This window comes from Octodon degus, unplaced genomic scaffold, assembly GCF_000260255.1.
Source record: "Octodon degus isolate 3935 unplaced genomic scaffold, OctDeg1.0 scaffold00286, whole genome shotgun sequence".
Lineage (NCBI taxonomy): Eukaryota > Metazoa > Chordata > Mammalia > Rodentia > Octodontidae > Octodon > Octodon degus.
In genome coordinates, this window is record NW_004524862.1 from 1,392,775 (window position 1) to 1,408,965 (window position 16,191).

Genomic DNA, 16,191 nt, shown 5'->3' on the forward strand with positions numbered 1-16,191 from the left:
TGGCATGTGGTGCTGGGGGATTGAACCGCGGTCCCTGATGCTTTGCCAAGCTTGTTCTAAGTAGGTGCCTTAGACCACTGAGCCATCTCTCCAGCCCCAGGTCTTTAGGTCTTAAAGTTGAGTTTGGTGATAAGAGAATAGAGGTTTAAAAAAAAGAGAGAGAGGTAGAGACTGAAGAGTAGAATTGAAAAGAGGGACAGTAAACGTACAATCCTGGTTCTCTGGATGAGACTTAACATATCTTGCACTTCTGATCTTGCATAGTTTGATCCCCCTTTATGGTCAGGAAGATAGGTCTAAGATAAGAGGCAGAAATGGTGTGGAGGAACAAGAAGAGTAAAGTGAAATCTCCATCTTTAGCCAGCTAATTGAATGATGGGGGACAGTAGAAGAGGGCAAGTCCAGACACAGGGAGGGTAATCTGGGATATGGACTGCAGTGTGCAGAATGCTGAGAGATTTATTTGGATAAAGGATGAGCTAATCTGTATACATCATAAGAGTACTGTGCCTAACCTCTGTGGGGGGCATAGAGTACTGACTCCGAAACAGGCTTCTTTGGCCCACCCTGCTTCTCTTGCCTGGTGCCCCAGGGCTTCTGACTACACTCACACTAAGCTTTTGTCCTGTCTGACTCCACTTTCCTGTTTGTTTTTTGTTTTTCCCTGAAGGAAATTATCTTGGAATAACTTTTCCAGAGGGGGCAGAGTGGCCAATAGAGGATCTTTCAACTCTGAGACTTCTATTACCAAAGAGTCAGCGGCCTCTGCCCATTTCTGCAAATACCTAGCTCCCCAACCTACTATACAACTTAGCTCCTGCAGTTACTTTTCACCACCACCCTCTTCATCTTACAGGAAGCAAGACCAGACTTGGCTGTTCCCATTCCACACAGAAACATGTCTGGGTCTGGGTCACAGAGGACCCAGACCTCCCATTGTTAGGGGACTCACTTCCAGGACCTAAGAAACTGAGGTGGAAGAAGGGGATTGAGATCATTCAGGAAGTGTGAGAAAAGTAAGCCAAAAGTCAAGGATGAAACATTTGTTTTAATTCCAAAACTTACTCTCCAGCCAGCCAAACCAGCCAAACCAGCCATGAGGGCATTTGGAGAAAAGAAAAACAAAAACAAACAAACAAAAAAAACCTTATTCCACTCTTTTAGGGGCTGGGGAGATGGCTCAGTGGAATAAGTGCTTCCCTGGCAAGCACAAGGGCCTGAGTTCAATCCCTGGTTCGGGGGGGGGGGGGGAACAAAAAAAAAACAACCCATAATTCCAAAACTTATGAAAAAAAAAAAAAAAAAAAAAAAAAAGGAAGAGGTCTGGGCAAGGACAGGCCCTGAGATACCTCTGCCTGGGAACTAAGGGATGGGTCAGGCCCACTTGGTCAGAGAACCAAAGGGGATTCAGACAAGTGCTCTATTGCTGAGCTACATCCCCAGCAACCAGAGAGATTTTTTTAAAAAATCAAACCAGGCTAGGCCAGATCCCTAGGGGGAAGATGAAGAAAGAAGAGGGTAGACAGTCTGGTATGCTGCTTACCGCTTCTGCCACATGGTCCAGATTCAGTGTGAAAATGTGTATGATGTCACTTAGTTAAGATAGCCCTTGACTGGGGATATAAATATAAATAATACTTCATCCTTTCTTTCAAAGAGCTCACATGCTTAGAGGGAAAACCAATCAGGTGCGGATCAGATGCAGTTACGTGGCTTATGCACAATAAATGCTTAGCTAGCAGCATCACTGAATGCAGTAGAAGAACCAAAAGAGGTGGTTCAGTCCTTCTATCTAGCCAGCATTAGAAGTTGAAGTTTGAGTTGGCCTTTGAAGGCTGCATTAATGACCAGGAGAAGAGCTGAGCAGGTGGAGAGAGCATGTTTTCTCTGGTCCTGCAGAGTCAGGTCAAATTCATACTTCAATTTGCCATGGCTATTCCACCCACTTTGGTCAGAAAGCCTCAAGCGGAAGGTGAATCTCTTAGTCTTGTGCTTAATAAAGCCCTGTGATGAGATGAGGTAATGATGACATCTTCCTTCTAATGGCTATCTGTCCACAAACTGTAGATTGATGCTTCTTTCAGGTACCAGGACTGTCCGGGTCATAGGTCTGACTGGAGGAGCACCTGGCTCAGGCAGCACCTCAAAATGAGTCAGAATCTGGAAGGGATGGAAGAAGGCTGTTGATATAAGAGGAGGATCAAGAATGGTGGGATTTATTCATGAAGGCCATTCTTTAGTGTTAGAATGGTCAATGTTGGGTGGCACCTATGGCCAGGGGGCTTGTCAATGAGAATAACAGATTATGGAAGGGAAAGATAGTCCAACTATCCTTGTTACAAGGCCTGTTATGGGATTGTCACATTTCTGAAGGGTAGATCTGTTGGGTCTTCCATGTCTACCCATCTTATGAGAGGACAGGAGCATACAGCTTTACACTTGATTTTAGCCAAAAGGCTGAGAAGCGATAGCATGCAGCTTTAGCGGGTGTAGGTCTCTCCAGTTTGGAGATTGGATAGAGTTGAGATCACTCACCTGGGCCAAAGCCATTTGCAACTCAAGCTCTGCCAATCGTCTTCCAATGCAGCTGCGCTTGCCAAAGCCAAAGGGAAGAGATGCAAATGGGTGGGGGGCTGGGCTGTGACCCAGCCAGCGAGCTGGACGAAAAGAATTTGGCTCTGGGAACTGGGCAGGGTCCCTCGAAGTGGCGTAGTGACACAGAGTGACCAGTGTCTGGTGGGGAGGAGCACATACTTGTCAGTGTAGGCCCAGGAATCCAGGTTGGGAGGACATGAAGGAAGGGATCTATGGAGCATGCTTGGAGACAGGGGGCTACTTTTGGAACAATTTCTCTGCTGCCCCATTATATCCCAAGGAGAGTATTCAGGTCAGTAGTGTTTAAAGGGCTTTGGGGAAGTGTTTGAGAGCAGAGCTGGGGCCTATGATAGTGAGAAACACACAGAAAAAGGGGCTCATTGGTTTTACTTACATTTTTTGGGATAATATATTCATCCATATGAATGTCTTTGTCTGGAACTCGGGAATTTCCAGGTACCACAGGATACAATCTAGGTTACAAAGTAAAAGAAAAGTGAGGCTGGCGCTATAGCCTTCTCCTCTTCCTCCTCCTTCTCCTCTTCCTCCTCCTCCTCCTGCTCCTCTTCCTCCTCCTCTTCTTCTTCCTCCACCTCCTCCTCCTTTTCCTCACCTCTAACTTCCAAACCCATGTTTGGCCACCTTTCTCTTCTCTTCCCGATTCCACCCACTATCTGTATCCCCAACCTTTCCCTAGCATTTTCTCCAAATTCACCCCTCCACCTCACCTTAGTACTTCCTTGACCACGGCCTTCAATAGGGGCAGCTGGGCCAGAGCACTGACTTGGGAGTGGACACAGGAGCCCGGGCCCAGGGTAGCTGAGATCTCAGAGTGGAGAGCCATCTGGACTTCAGGATGCCGGGAGAGCTCATACAAGGCCCAGGAGAGTGTATTGGACACCTGGGAGGAGCGGTGAAAACATCTAAGGCGTTAGAAGAAGATCCAGTAGAAGGGCAGGGTATGGGGCATCTGGGCCCCGGAGGTGCTAACCCAAGCTGGTCTATGCTGGGGATCTTTTGAAGCAGGAAAGTAGCCCCAGAAACAAGAGAAGCTAAATGCTGCAAGTGGGTCTCCAAGCTGGAGTGGGGACCTCACCGTGTCCACTCCAGCCAGTAGAAGCTCTGTCACATTCCCTAGGATGGACTGGACAGGCCACTTCTCCCGGAAAAGAAAATAGGTCAGGTGTGCCCCAGACTGCGGCGGCATGAACTCCTCCGGCTTTCCCTGGTTCCTCCTGGCTATCTCGGCCTCTCCCCGCTCCACATGCTGCTGGGCTGTGTGGAAGGCAAGCGCACCAATGTTACTACCCCTGGGTAGCTTCTCATTCCCTGTGCCCAACCTTGCTTCTGTGTATTACCAAATGCGAACATCTGGTCCCAGTCTCGGCAGAGGCGATTCCAGGGTCCAGGCACAAAGCGATGCAGCCAGCTGGGCATTGCCATGGTCAGCAGTGTGGACACGAACACCGACCCCACCGCTCGGATGAATGTCTCTGTATCCGGGGGCACTTGAGCCTCCAGGCAGCCCAGACGCGAACCCAGTAGCACCGCGGCTATGCCTGGCCAGAAGGGGGCGCGGTCAATGCACCCGGAGACCCGCAGGTGGTTCCTGCCTTTGCCCCTGTTTTAGGACTCACCCTCAAGTCCAAACTTGTAAAACTCTCCCGCCACGTCCTGAACCAAGGCGGGCGGCCCAGCACCGCGCCCCCGCTGGCGCCTTAGTCGTCGCACAAGGTCACAGACCACGTTGTCCAGGGGTTCGGCATAGTCAGCGGCTGCTTGAGGCCGAAGGAGGAGTGGGGCCAGGCGGCTGCGGAGCCTCTGCCATTCCTCGCCTTCCCTGCGTGGTATGGCGAGAGGGTATGTCAGGAGGTGAGTGTGCGGGGCGCCGCGGTGGCAGAAGAGTACTGGGTCTGATCTCTCTGGATTCCGAAACCTGCCCTTGCCAGTGCCCATCGTTCATCCTCTCTCCTCTTTACTCATTTCCTGCCTCGGGGTTCCCTGGTAACTTGAGTCACAGAGTCTCACATTCAGTCTAGACTATGATATCCCGTCCATCGCCCCTCTTGGATAAGGCGGGGAGAGGGCCGGGCTTTACCTGAGTTTGGACGCAACTGAAGGGAGAATCTAGAGATGCAAGAAAGTTGGGGAACTTGGAAGCCCTTCTACCAAGCCCCGCAACAGACTGCCGTCGCAGGACGGGGCTGCCTCAGTGGCGTAGGTTCCAGAGGCAGAGAGGACTCACGCGGTGAGAAGCCCGCAAGCCCGCTGGTGGCAGCGGCGGTGTTCCGCCCAGGATGAGAAGCTGCAGCGTTCAGGCAGGGGCCCCTCCTGTCGCAGCAGCTGCTCGATGAGTGCGGGAGCTGCCACGTACACTGTGCGCACCTTCCCGAAGCTGGCTGACCACACGGGGCCAAAGCGTGCCGCGCCCTGTACCTGGGGAGACAGAGTGGCAGACATTTGGACACCGTGGGGCCGGCGGCTCTTGGTGGTGCCAACTTTAGGGGTGCTGGCTAGGCTTGGCAAGAGGAGCCTCTTGAGTGCCTAAGTAAGCTTTCATTAGAATGCTATAAACTCTTGCATCCCATAAAAATGTGTGATGGAGAAACGGAGGAACTCTGCACAAAGCAGATATCAGGACCTCTGCCCATCTGGGTGGAGCTGAGTTGGAGAAATACTTGAAGGTGCCCCATCTGGACTCTCCATCTCAAGCTGAGTCCCCAGGGAATCAAAGGAGTGTAGCTTTAAGTCAAAGCAGAGCGTAGCAAGCTTTCTCTTGCCCGCACTGGTCCTGGACCCACATGTAGTCTCCAAATGTGCCCAGTGAGAAGGCGCTGAGTGCTCCCCCCACTGGGTGTTGGGGCAGAGTACTGCTGGTGGAGCCACCTCTGTGTCCTTACGTGCCTTTCCCCTAATTTATGAGTATCACTGTCAGCTCCCTTCAGCCCCGCTTTCCACCCGTCCGCTTTCCTGCACTAGCAAAGCAATTCCCACACACTTGTGGGTCCCACGAGTCGGAATACATCCCCTTCTTCCCAGATTCCACCAAAATAAATAAATACATAAATAAATAAAATACAACCCCTTCTACCTGCAGCTCATGGAGCCTTGACAGCCCCCCTTTGCAGAAAAGTTCAGCCAGGAATTTAGGCATGGAGGGGCCAGGGATGTCTGCCAGGCTCTGAGGTGCTGAGTCAGAGCCTCTGGAGTTTAGAGATGTGCCCAAGTCAGGCACTGAGCGGACTCGATGGAACACTCTAGAGATGAGCTGGGTCATGGTCCAGTTCAGGGAGGCAGTGTGAAAGACTGCTTCTCCAGAGCATCTTGCCTGCTTGCCCAAACCCCTATTTAACCCTTGCATGCAGTGGTGACCATGCCCCCCTTCCCAAGCTCCTCAGCCAATCCCTTGCCTGGATGGCTCCAGTTAGAGGTGAGCACCCAGGAACGGTGGGCGGGGTTGGCATTGATTTCTAGGCTCCTTGGGATCTCATTTGCAATGATCTCATGGGAGGAGTGACTGTATTGTTTCTCTGGGTTAGTAGCCTAAAGATCTCTTCCTGGGAAAGATGATTTAGTGAGGATTACTATAAGTGCTTTCTGGTGGTACCACCACTTCCCCAGGAGCTAGGCTCCTTCAGGCCCATTCACACTTTTCCATCCCCCAGCTCCTTCATGAAGTATGAGGTATAAGTGTCTCCACATTCCTGGCTCACTGGACTGCACCCTCTTCACAAGACAGAACTGCCTCACACTAGTCGCATCTCTCCTTTCCTTGTGTCTGGTGTACTGGGCAGACAGAAGTTGGGCTAAAATGCCTCCACAAGTTGTTTCCTGGGACTAGGGTTTCTTGGGCCAACAAGCTCTCACCTTCTGGTCAAAAGAATTTAAGTCTTCAGGAACAGGAATGAAGGAAGTTTTTGCAAGCAACCAAGTTTGGATATTATCTCTAGGCCCCTGGATGATAGCACAAGGGCTAAGTGCCTGCTTTGAATCCCTAGCTGACTCTGTCTCCTCTGGACAGTCCTCTGCTCAGCAGCCTCTTTCCACTTTTATTTTATTCTGGCGGAACTGGGGATTGAACTCAGACCCTTGTGCTTGCCAGGCAAGTGCTTATTCTACTGAGCCATCTCCCCAGCTCCCTTTCCACTTTTAGCTTAGAATACTCCAGTTTAGTTCCTGCTCCTCTCCCTCCTCTTCACAGACTTTCTGCCAGTTAGCTCTGAAGCTCTAGAAGCCAAGGTCAACATGGAGGAGGGTCTCCACTGCTTTACCCTGCCAAAGATTCTCCACAAACAACAATAAAGGGAGCACAGAGCCAGGCATGAAAGTGCACACCTATAATTTCAGCACCCTGGGAGGCTGAGGCATGAGGATCACAAGTTTGAGCCCTGGCCAGGGCAACTTAATGAAACTCTACCAAAAAAAAAAAAAAAAAAAAAAAAAAAAGCAGATTGCCCAGGTCAAGTCTTAGGCAGGGAGAACAGGAGGAGGCATGTGATACACACCTTGGCCTTTCCTAAGAAACAGCAGTGCGGGCACGTGTGCACACCCATGTGTCATCCCCAGGATTGCAAAGTAAACACAAGTGGGCAGGTAATTTTAGCCAAGCAGACAGTTTAGACAGTGCAGCACTGCATTCCTTACTCCAGCTGAGGAGGGAGTGCTAAGGGACAGCAAGACCCCACGCCCTTCCAGAAATCCCCTCCCGTTCAAAGTCCTTCAAAGTCAGCTTCTTCTCTTTCTGCTGGCAATAGAGACAAAAAGCTGAGCACGGCGGGGAACAAGCGTGAATACTGGTACCCCTAACTTCCTGAGGAGACTGATGCCTCCCAACTCCACAGTCTTAGCTGGGAGGGTCAAGGACGTCTGACTTCCTTTCAGTTCTGGAACATGGGATCCAGCTAAGAGGGGGTACAGTCAGTGACCAGGCAGGGTGGGCTGTGGGGCCACTGCCTGGAGGGCGGGATCCTGGATTCTTCGGAACACGGCTGGGAAATTCTTCCCTCCATTACGTAGAACTTTCTTCCCCTCCTCGGTTGAAGTGCCCAGATGTCCCACAATAGGGTCTTCGCTCTGGGAAAAAGACATGTCCAGTAAGTTCTTGCCCAGCTTTCACATTGCTCTGGGCCTCTGGACTCCTACCCCATCCTCCTGGCCCTAACCTCAGTTCAAATACACAGCTGCTCTGAAAAGAGCCTGCATCTTTGCAAAGATGTCCTACTTACCAGCTCTTCCAAGGGCACGCGCTCAAATAGAGGGTGACCCTCAAAATGGGTGCACATCCAGTGGTGAAGCTCCAGCACATCAGTTATCGTGTACACCAGCCCCTACATAGGCAAAATCAGCCTTGACAGGGGATTCCCAATTAATTCTTAGTGAGGGCCCCTCCATAGGCCATCCACCCCACCCTCCCTTCCACTCCTGACTCACCCCAACTCTCAGCACGTAGGCGTATTCTGCTAGCAGTGTAGGACTGATGATTCGCCATTTGTGCTTTGTCCGTTTGAAATGGGGGTCAGGAAAGAGGAAGAACATCTTTGTCAGCTGTGAGACAGCACCAACAGAGCTGTGAGTATCTATCCTCTAGGCCTGCCTGCCTACCAGCCTACCCGACCAGGGTCCTTCCCCACCTGGCCCTTGCGGAAGAAGTTAGGAAGGTGCTTCATGGCATTACTACGGAGACAGGCAATGTTCTGGAAGCCACCTCCAGGAGCTGCACGTAGGGCCCGAATCCGGTCTTGAACATAGTCTGAGACCTTCACCCGGATCTCCAAGCCCAGAATCAGTGTGTCTGGGAATAGCGGTGACAGTTCCACTGCACAAAGAAATGGCAATGGGATCATCAACCTCATACTTCCAGAGAGTGCAAAAGGGTCAGCATCCGAAAGGAGGCCTCCATCCAAAACCACCAAGTCAGGAGTGAGAACAGAGATATTTACTTAGTTTTCTGCTGAAGAAAATGCAGGGGAATTACATAAATTAACAGGACTAGAATGGGAGGGCTGAGACTACATACATAATTTACAAGTGCTTCAGAGTTTTCTTTCGTTTTCAAAAAAATGTTGTTTTGTTACTTTTTTTGGAGGTACAGTCTCACTTCATAGTCCAAGCTGCCCTTTAACTAGCTAGGTAGCTCAGGTTGACCTTGAACTCTTAACCCTCTTGACATAACCTCCCTCCCAAGTGCTGGAATTACAGGTGTGCCACTATGCCTTGCAGTTTGTTTTAGTTTTCAGTTTTGTTCATGGTCTTTTTAATCCTTATAATCTTATGTGGCAGACTGTGAGGGGGAGAACACTGAACTAGAAATGCTCAAGATCATAGATCTTTTCAGAAAGTAAACTGGGAGTGGTGATGCATCCTTGTAATCCTAATACTCTGGGAAACTGAGGCAGGATTGCAGGTTCAAGCCCAGCCTGAGCACCTTAGCTAGACCCTGTGAACTGCCATGCATGCCTGGGACAATATTTACAAGAGGAACCTGAAAAACATAAGATGAGAACAGAAAGAATGTGCTCTGGTAAGGGAGGGGAGCTGGTGGAATCCCTGAGAAAGACAGTTCAGGATCACTGGTCACAGTGGCTAATCTCTGACGCTTATGCTGACTGGCTCACTGACCCTGCACTTAGCAGGTGAAATGGCTCACGTAGGGACTAGAGCCAGACAGGACAACCCAGGTTTTAACAGCCATTTGAGGCAGCCCCCTCCCTTCTCTAGGGCAAAGGCCACAGACCTAGGGTGGAGAAGAGATGGAGACTGCTTTTCTGCTTTGATGTCAACAGTGTCTGTCCAAAAGGGAAAGGTCAACTGTGGCATCTACCAAAAACCTGCTGATGTAGCAGAACCTAGGTCTCTCCTTGCTCCAGAGAAAGGGCCAGACCATTACCTAACAGGCCACCATAGCCACAGCCTATGTCTGCAAATTCCACTTGGGCCTGAACTCGTTTTTCCTCGGTATCCTTTGGGTCATCATGGCTTTGATTTTGAGTGAGTGGAGCGAAGAACTCTGGGTATAGCTCAGACCAGTCCATCTCCTCTGGCTTCACGGGGCTATTGAAAAGAGCAAAAAAGTGAGAAGGTTGGTAGTGCCACTGCAGAAGTGGTACTGTACGGGTGTGCATAGGTGAGGGTGGAAGGTAGATGGGTGGAGGGTTTCTTAAAAATTCTGTAACTGTGGCCACAGGAGGTACAGTGGAAACCCCCCTAAGCAGCTCTCCTTTCTGGGGCAGCTGTGGGCCTCAAGCACTGGAATTCAACTTCATTCATGTGCTCTGTGGGGAAACGATGAAGTGAGGAGTGGGAAGGATTATGTATACGTTTGCTTTTTTATTAAACCCAACAAACAAAACCGAAAGGTCCGAAAGATGACCCTCTCTAGTTTTAGCAACAACTCCCTTTTCTCTTCTTAGACTTGGCACTGCGACCTAAACTTAGCCCAGAATGCCACACCCCCTCCTGACCCGCCAACTGCGCGCTCCGCCGAATCTCCCGGACCCACCCCCAGCTGACGTCTCCTAGCCGATCTTCAGCGGACCTTCCCAAATCTTCCCTACCGTCCTGGTACCTTGTTCTCTAGGCCGCTGGAAGGATCCCAACCACCCGCCCTTTCCCGTGTCCCGCTCGCTCACTAGCGCAACGTATGGTCCGCCATGGGGTTGGAGTGAGCGCGTTGCCGGTAATAACGCTTTTGGGGCTGCAGAGCCTCGCTTCCCACTGTGCTCCCAGCCTCGGCTCCCGCCATGATGCGCGCCCGGGGGCTCCACGGAATCCACGTGGAGAGCACGGCCCCGGGCGCGAGATGATGACGCAGCCCGCACGCTACCGCGGGCCCCGCCCCTTAAAGACCCGCCAGCGAATTCCACCCGGCTGGGCTGCTGAGCCCACTAGGGGCCGGCGCTGGTGGAGCTTGTGCACCGCTGGTCTCTAACGTGGCTGGCCGGGCGGGAGTGTGTCCAGTCTCCTCTCTTAGCTGGCCTCTGCCTGGTCTGGTTACTACGCTGGCTGTAGGCACCTGTGCACCCCGCAGATGAGAGAGATCTGGGTGCTCTCTCTCTTACAGTGCAATGAAGCATCGTTTCTCTGGCCCGGTGTCGAGCCAGGTCGGCCAGATCTGACCAGTGTGGTCCTATGTGGGTCCCGTCCGCTGTGCGCTAAGGACCGGGCGAGAGGTGCGGCTCCTCGGTCCACCTACGGGAAATCCTCCTGGAGGAAGGAGGCCAAACTCGCGGGGGCGGGGCTTGGTGTTATTGCGGAGCCGGGACGCCCTGCGACCCCCCAAACTCTCGCAGCCTCAGATCCGGGATCCGCGCGCCCTCCGCGGTGCTCGGGCACAGCCTCTGTCGGATGGCTAGCTCCCGCCTGGATCCGGAATCAGAACTCGAATCGGTGTTCCCTCGAGAGGTCGGGCTCTTCGCAGACTTTTACTCGGAGAGGAGCCGGTTCTACTTCTGTGGGCACGTCCTGAGCATCACACAGAACTTCGGGTCCCGCCTCGGGGTGGCGGCGCGAGTGTGGGACGCGGTGAGGAATGGGCTGCTCCTGGTGTGGGTCCCTGGGAGGTCCAGACCCTGCCATATGGAACCTCTCCACGACAGTCATTTCTGCCCTTTTTTTCTCTCATAGGCTCTGAGCCTGTGCAACTATTTCGAGAGTCACAATGTGGATTTCCGAGGCAAGAAAGTGATCGAATTGGGCGCGGGGACTGGCATCGTGGGAATCTTGGCAGCGCTGCAGGGTGTGTAAGTTGGCATTGCGGCGGGAAGCGGGGGTGGGAGTGGGGTGAGGATGTGGAGTCCTACAAGAGGGGTGTAGACTGAGCCCAGTCCCTTCCTTTTAATACCCCTCTCCCCGTTTTTCTGTGTGGCGGGAGCTAACTGGCTGGTAAAGTACCCAGGACAGTTGATTTGGGGGTAGAAAATAAAAATCAGGCCTTGTTTCTAAATCTTTGCTCTCCATGATTTCAAGGAGATTGTTGTCATTTAAAACCCCTGATGTTGGGGGCCTGGCCCTAGCTCAGGCCTTTAAGTGGCTGCTTCCACAAAGCTGTCAGCCTCAGGTTGCTGGAGTTCGAACCTCACAACTCTCCCGCTGGCCAAAAGTGCCCTGAAGGCATTCGAGGAACAAAAAAAAAAAAAAAAAAAACCCTGATGTTCTGTCAAAATGCACGTAGGGGGTATCTAGTAGGGCAGCAAGTTACTGGGGTTAAACCTCATAAATGCTTTATAACTTGGTTGTGACTATGTGTTAGAGTCAGTGGAGTTATTATTAGGAGAGGGCTGGCGAGACAGCTCGGGGGACTCCGCGCCTGCTTACGCAAGCACAGGTTTGATCTTGCGAATCACCTGTGGCACTGGCCCCACCTCCCGGCATGCTGAGACCGAAACTAGGCTTGATGTTGTTCACCTGCAGTCCTAGGGCTGGGGAGGCTGAGAACAGGAGGATCACTACGAGTCCAAACTGCGTAGTGAGACCCTGTACCAAATACATTTAAAAAAAGAAAAGAAAAAAATTATTATTAGGAGAAACTAACAGGCGTTTTGGAGGGCCGGGTATGTTTTTTGGGGGAAGCAAGGACTAGGAATTAAGCACCTCAGGCTTTAGAAAGGAAAAGGTAAGAAAAACATTGCATCTGTTTTATCAAGAGCCAGAAACTAAAGCAATTTTCCTAAATTAGTAATGCAGAGGGCAGACAAAACCCCATACAGAGAACACTCACATAAAAACACCTCTGAAGTCACTTAGACTAGCATGTACTTATTCACAGTACTGGGTCACACTAAAGAAAATTCTTCCCAGAGGCAGACATTCAGTCTTCTAATCATTCAACTAACATGGGGGCTGGGGAGATGGCTCAGTAGAATAAGCGCTTGCCTGGCAAGCGCAAGACCTGAGTTCAATCCCTGGTTCTGCCAAAAAAAAAAAAAAAAAGAGAGAGAGAGAGAGAGAGACAACAACATTCAACTAACATGTACTCCAAGCTCTCTTTGTGCCAAGAATAATGCAGGGTACTAGGATTCAGCAGCAGATTAAGACTTATTCTCCCTAAGGAGCCTGGGGTCTAGTGGGAAGATGGGGAAGATGCTGTGGAAGAGCTGTGGTGAGCCGGTGGACTTGCTCTGGCTGTGACCGAGTCACCCTGTGAATCCATTTAGGCGAAGCTCTGTGAGTTGGGAAGATGAATAATGTGAACAAAGAAGGCTCAGAAAGAATAGAGGGTGCTTCCACACCTTTTCATGAAGAATGGGGAATGCCATTCAGGCAGTCATATTAAAAGGGAGACCAAAAGCCAGGTGTGGTCACCCGCATGCTTGTAATCCCAGCACTCTGAGAGGCTGGTGCAGGAGGATTGCAAGTTCCTGGGCAACTTGGTGACTTAAGGAGACCCTGTCTCAGGAAAAAAAAAAAAAGACTTGGATGTAGTTTTGTGTGAAGGCCATGGGTTCAGTCCCTAGTACTGCAAAAATGATACAAATAAATATAAAGAGACAAAAGGCATACAGATAGAAACCCCTACCTTCACTTGCTCCTGCATTAGTTTCTCTTCTTTTGCCTCCTATTTAGTTGCCAATTCAAACATCTGGTGCACACCTGTTTTCTAGCTTTCTGGAAGCTTAGGGTCTTAGCTGGCCTCAAACGCAGTGACACTCCTGCCTCAGACTCCTGAGTGCTGAGATTACAGGCATGTGCCGCCACCATGCTTAGCTTGACATCACCCTTGACTTTGACATGCCCATCTTCACCCCATAACTATTATTTGACTTTCTCTCTCTCCTTTCCTCTCTCTCTCTTTCTTTTTTTATTTAGTACAGGGTCTACAGGGTCTCACTACATAGATCGGACTCGTAGTGATTCTCCTGTTTTCAGCATCTCAAGAGCTGGGATTGCAGGCATGCGCCACCATGCCCAGTTCTCCGTCACCATCTCCGATATGGCACGCTGGGGATCAGACCCCAGTCCCTGTGTCTGCCTAAGCAGGTGATTTAATCCACTGAGCTATCTGGCCAGCTCTTTCTTTCTTTATCTCTCTTTTCTTTTTTCTTCCGTTCTTCTCTACCCTTCCTCTTTTTTCCTTTTTTTATTTTTTATTTTTGGTGGTAGTGGAGATTGCATCCAGAGCCTTGTGTGTACTAAGTAAGTGTACTACTGCCAAGGTACATCCCCAGCCCCAACTCCTGTTGACTTTTATCTCCTAAAAAATCCCTTGAATTTTCTCATATATTTCTGCTGGCGGTTCTGCAGCCTAAGTCACTACCATCATTTGCTTAGACTGCAACAGTTAGTCCGACTGGTCTTCCTGCTTTGATTCCTTGGTGCCTCCTAGACCTCTGCCTGCTTCACCCAGCAGTCAGAGTGACCTGTTCTGTTTTTGTCTTTCTTTTGTGCATGCATTGCATGTGCACATGTATGTGCATATGTGTGACCCTGGGGATTGAATACATGATCTTCACAATGAATGATATCCCCAGCCCTTTTTGTATTTTTTTATTTTTAAAACAGGATCTCACTAAGTTTTTATTAAGTTGCCCAGGCTGGATTAGAAATTTTTTTTCTTTTTGAGACAAGATTTTGCTATGCAGTTCAAGCTGGCCTTAAACTCACTTTGTAGCCCTGACTGGCCCTGAACACACAGTGATCCTTCTGCTTCAGACTCCAAGATTGCTATCATTACAGGCATGTGCTACAACAGAAGACCTTTTCTTTTTTTGTTTATTTTCTTGCCTTTTCTTTCTCTCTGTGTCTGTGTCTGTGTCTGTGTCTGTGTCTGTCTGTCTGTCTGTCTGTCTGACAGTCTCTGTGTCCCTGTCTCTGTCTGTCTGTCTCTGTCTCTGTCTCTGTCTCTCTCTCTCTCTCTCTCTCTCTCTCTCTCTCTCTCTCTCTCTCTTTCTTTTTGTACCAGGAATTGAACTCAGGACATTGGGCTTGCCAGGCAGGAGTCTGTGCTGCTGAGCTACATCCCAGCCCCAAAAGACCTTTCCACACTGCAACTGTAATCACACCCTCACTTCAATCTTTCAATGGCTTTGTGGCCTCTGATATCCTGTCTCCCTTTCCCCCTTCCTTTCTTCTTTGTGCTGGCTTATTGGCCTTTTTTCAGTTCCACAGACCTACTCAGATCTGAAGCCCTCTCCCAGCACACATCGCAGTTTTCACTGCTCAGCTCACAGGGAGGTCGGCCTGGGTGCCCTTGCCTCCCACCCAGTGCTGGCTGTGGCTGTACTGACTGGTCCCACATTACATTTGTCACTGACCTTCATGGGCCCTAAGTGCTGCCAGTTAGCCTGCTGTACTTCCCTTGTCTGTTGATTCTTCGGCCCTTCTAAACATGTTTTTTTACCTTCTTGTTCTTCAAACTTATAAATCCTTCTTCTGCTATTGGCACCCTCAGCTGATGACCTCATTTCCTACTTTCCTATGACTTCTTTTTCTTTAGAAACCGTTAACATGCCCCTGTCACAGCGTCGCCTCACCTGTGTCTGTGTCTGCAGGTGCCGCCTTCTGTCTTGCTACCATGGATAAGCAGATCGCTTCTGGCTAAAGCCAAGCCCTCTATTTTTCGCCAGGCCTTTAAACCTTCTGCCTGCGCAGAGGCACTTCGCGCAGCCTTTCCCCGCTCCTGCATCATTGGCTCAGTCTTCCCTTCTCTCTAAGCCATTCTCCCTCCCTCCCAGCCTCCCTCCACGTATATATGCAAGCAGGATGCTGCGATTTCTCTTTTCTCAGAAAAATATATTCGCATCTCGTATGTGATCCTGGTAACCTTCAGTTACCAAACTATTTCTCTGCTTTACTTTAAAATAAAACAACACAGAAAAGTCACTACCCACTGTCTCTGGTTCCTCTCCTCCTGTGTTCCTAATCCGTTTTAATCTGACTGTCACTGGCCCGTGCCTCCTTCACTCTGGTACCTCTTGTTAAGACTGTGAGCTTCACTTCCAGCCTCATGTTGTTAAGCCAGGAATCACTTCTCAGGGCTGGGGATGTGGTCAGTGGTGGAGCTATTGACTTGCACGCACAAGGCTCTGGGTTCCTCCCTGGCATCACACACACACACACACACACACACTCACGCACACGCACACATCAGTTCTCAGCCCACCTCAGTTGGCTTTGCATTAGCACAGATACTCCCTCCTCCTTGAAACTTCCTTTGCTTTTGGGGGTTCTGTCTACTTCACCAGCACACTTTGTTTTGTTTGGTGTTGGGGATCAAACTCAGGACCTCACCCTTGCCAGACAGGCACTGTGCTGCTGAGTCACATCCTGGGCCTCACACTTTTTGTTCCTCTGCTGATTCTTTTTCATCCTCACAACTGAAACTGAGGGCTCTAGAGCTCAGGACTAGTCCTTTGACCCCTTCTTTTACCTGTCAACTCCTTCCTGAGCAGTTCCATTACTCTGTGGCTTTGAGTGCTCTCTGCTGATGATTCTAATTCATATTCTCTCTCTCTCTCTCTCTCTCTCTCTCTCTCTCTCTCTCTCACACACACACACACACACACACACACACACACGGGGAACCACTTGTAGCATGGAGTGGCTGTGTACCTTAGTTACTTTCCTTGTCACTGACACACAATACCCAATGCCTGCAACTTA

At 50.3% G+C, this 16,191-nt stretch overlaps 3 protein-coding genes across 5 annotated transcripts in view; 1 reads left to right on the forward strand and 2 right to left on the reverse strand.

Annotated features, from left to right (window-relative positions):
* Positions 1-1,288: 1,288 nt before the first annotated feature.
* LOC101567750 (25-hydroxyvitamin D-1 alpha hydroxylase, mitochondrial) lies at positions 1,289-7,171 on the reverse strand. 2 transcript variants are annotated; one of them, XM_023707270.1, is made up of 9 exons: positions 7,101-7,171; positions 4,841-5,031; positions 4,233-4,435; positions 3,954-4,154; positions 3,692-3,870; positions 3,324-3,496; positions 2,990-3,068; positions 2,536-2,733; positions 1,289-2,160 (listed from the first exon to the last, which is right to left on the reverse strand). In XM_023707270.1, exons 1-9 carry the CDS (start codon positions 7,146-7,148, stop codon positions 2,047-2,049), a joined length of 1,386 nt encoding a protein of 461 aa, XP_023563038.1. In that variant the 5' UTR covers positions 7,149-7,171; the 3' UTR covers positions 1,289-2,046. The 2 variants fall into 2 exon arrangements, with proteins under 2 accessions (XP_023563038.1, XP_004647093.1); XM_004647036.2 differs by lacking the exon at positions 7,101-7,171 and adding an exon at positions 5,687-5,899.
* Eef1akmt3 (EEF1A lysine methyltransferase 3) overlaps positions 4,409-16,191 on the forward strand; it is a 15,133-nt gene continuing 3,350 nt past the window's right edge. The window contains exons 1-3 of the mRNA XM_004647037.2: positions 4,409-4,467; positions 10,890-11,115; positions 11,218-11,329. Of these exons, the coding sequence (XP_004647094.2) occupies positions 4,445-4,467; positions 10,890-11,115; positions 11,218-11,329 (361 nt within the window). The 5' untranslated portion in view covers positions 4,409-4,444. The remainder of the gene's footprint in view (positions 4,468-10,889; positions 11,116-11,217; positions 11,330-16,191) is intronic.
* On the reverse strand, positions 7,183-10,368 carry Mettl1 (methyltransferase like 1). 2 transcript variants are annotated; one of them, XM_004647038.2, is made up of 6 exons: positions 10,224-10,368; positions 9,482-9,645; positions 8,226-8,410; positions 8,026-8,139; positions 7,821-7,922; positions 7,188-7,668 (listed from the first exon to the last, which is right to left on the reverse strand). In XM_004647038.2, exons 1-6 carry the CDS (start codon positions 10,334-10,336, stop codon positions 7,513-7,515), a joined length of 834 nt encoding a protein of 277 aa, XP_004647095.1. In that variant the 5' UTR covers positions 10,337-10,368; the 3' UTR covers positions 7,188-7,512. The 2 variants fall into 2 exon arrangements, with proteins under 2 accessions (XP_023563041.1, XP_004647095.1); XM_023707273.1 differs by lacking the exon at positions 7,821-7,922 and having other exon boundaries at positions 7,183-7,668; positions 10,224-10,357.

What these genes read in the sequence shown, in the direction of transcription:
- LOC101567750 (XM_004647036.2), bottom strand. Translation starts at nt 5,872, where the DNA reads ATGACCCAGCTCATCTCTAGAGTGTTCCATCGAGTCCGCTCAGTGCCT. An exon ending in GCTTGCGGGCTTCTCACCGC is followed by an intron (nt 4,436 to 4,840) that starts GTGAGTCCTCTC and finishes CATACCACGCAG; the next exon opens with GGAAGGCGAGGAATGGCAGA. An exon ending in TACTGGCTGGAGTGGACACG is followed by an intron (nt 3,497 to 3,691) that starts GTGAGGTCCCCA and finishes CGCTCCTCCCAG; the next exon opens with GTGTCCAATACACTCTCCTG.
- Mettl1 (XM_004647038.2), bottom strand. Translation starts at nt 10,336, where the DNA reads ATGGCGGGAGCCGAGGCTGGGAGCACAGTGGGAAGCGAGGCTCTGCAG. An exon ending in GCGGACCATACGTTGCGCTA is followed by an intron (nt 9,646 to 10,223) that starts GTGAGCGAGCGG and finishes TCTTTTCAATAG; the next exon opens with CCCCGTGAAGCCAGAGGAGA. An exon ending in GCGTGCCCTTGGAAGAGCTG is followed by an intron (nt 7,669 to 7,820) that starts GTAAGTAGGACA and finishes TCTTTTTCCCAG; the next exon opens with AGCGAAGACCCTATTGTGGG.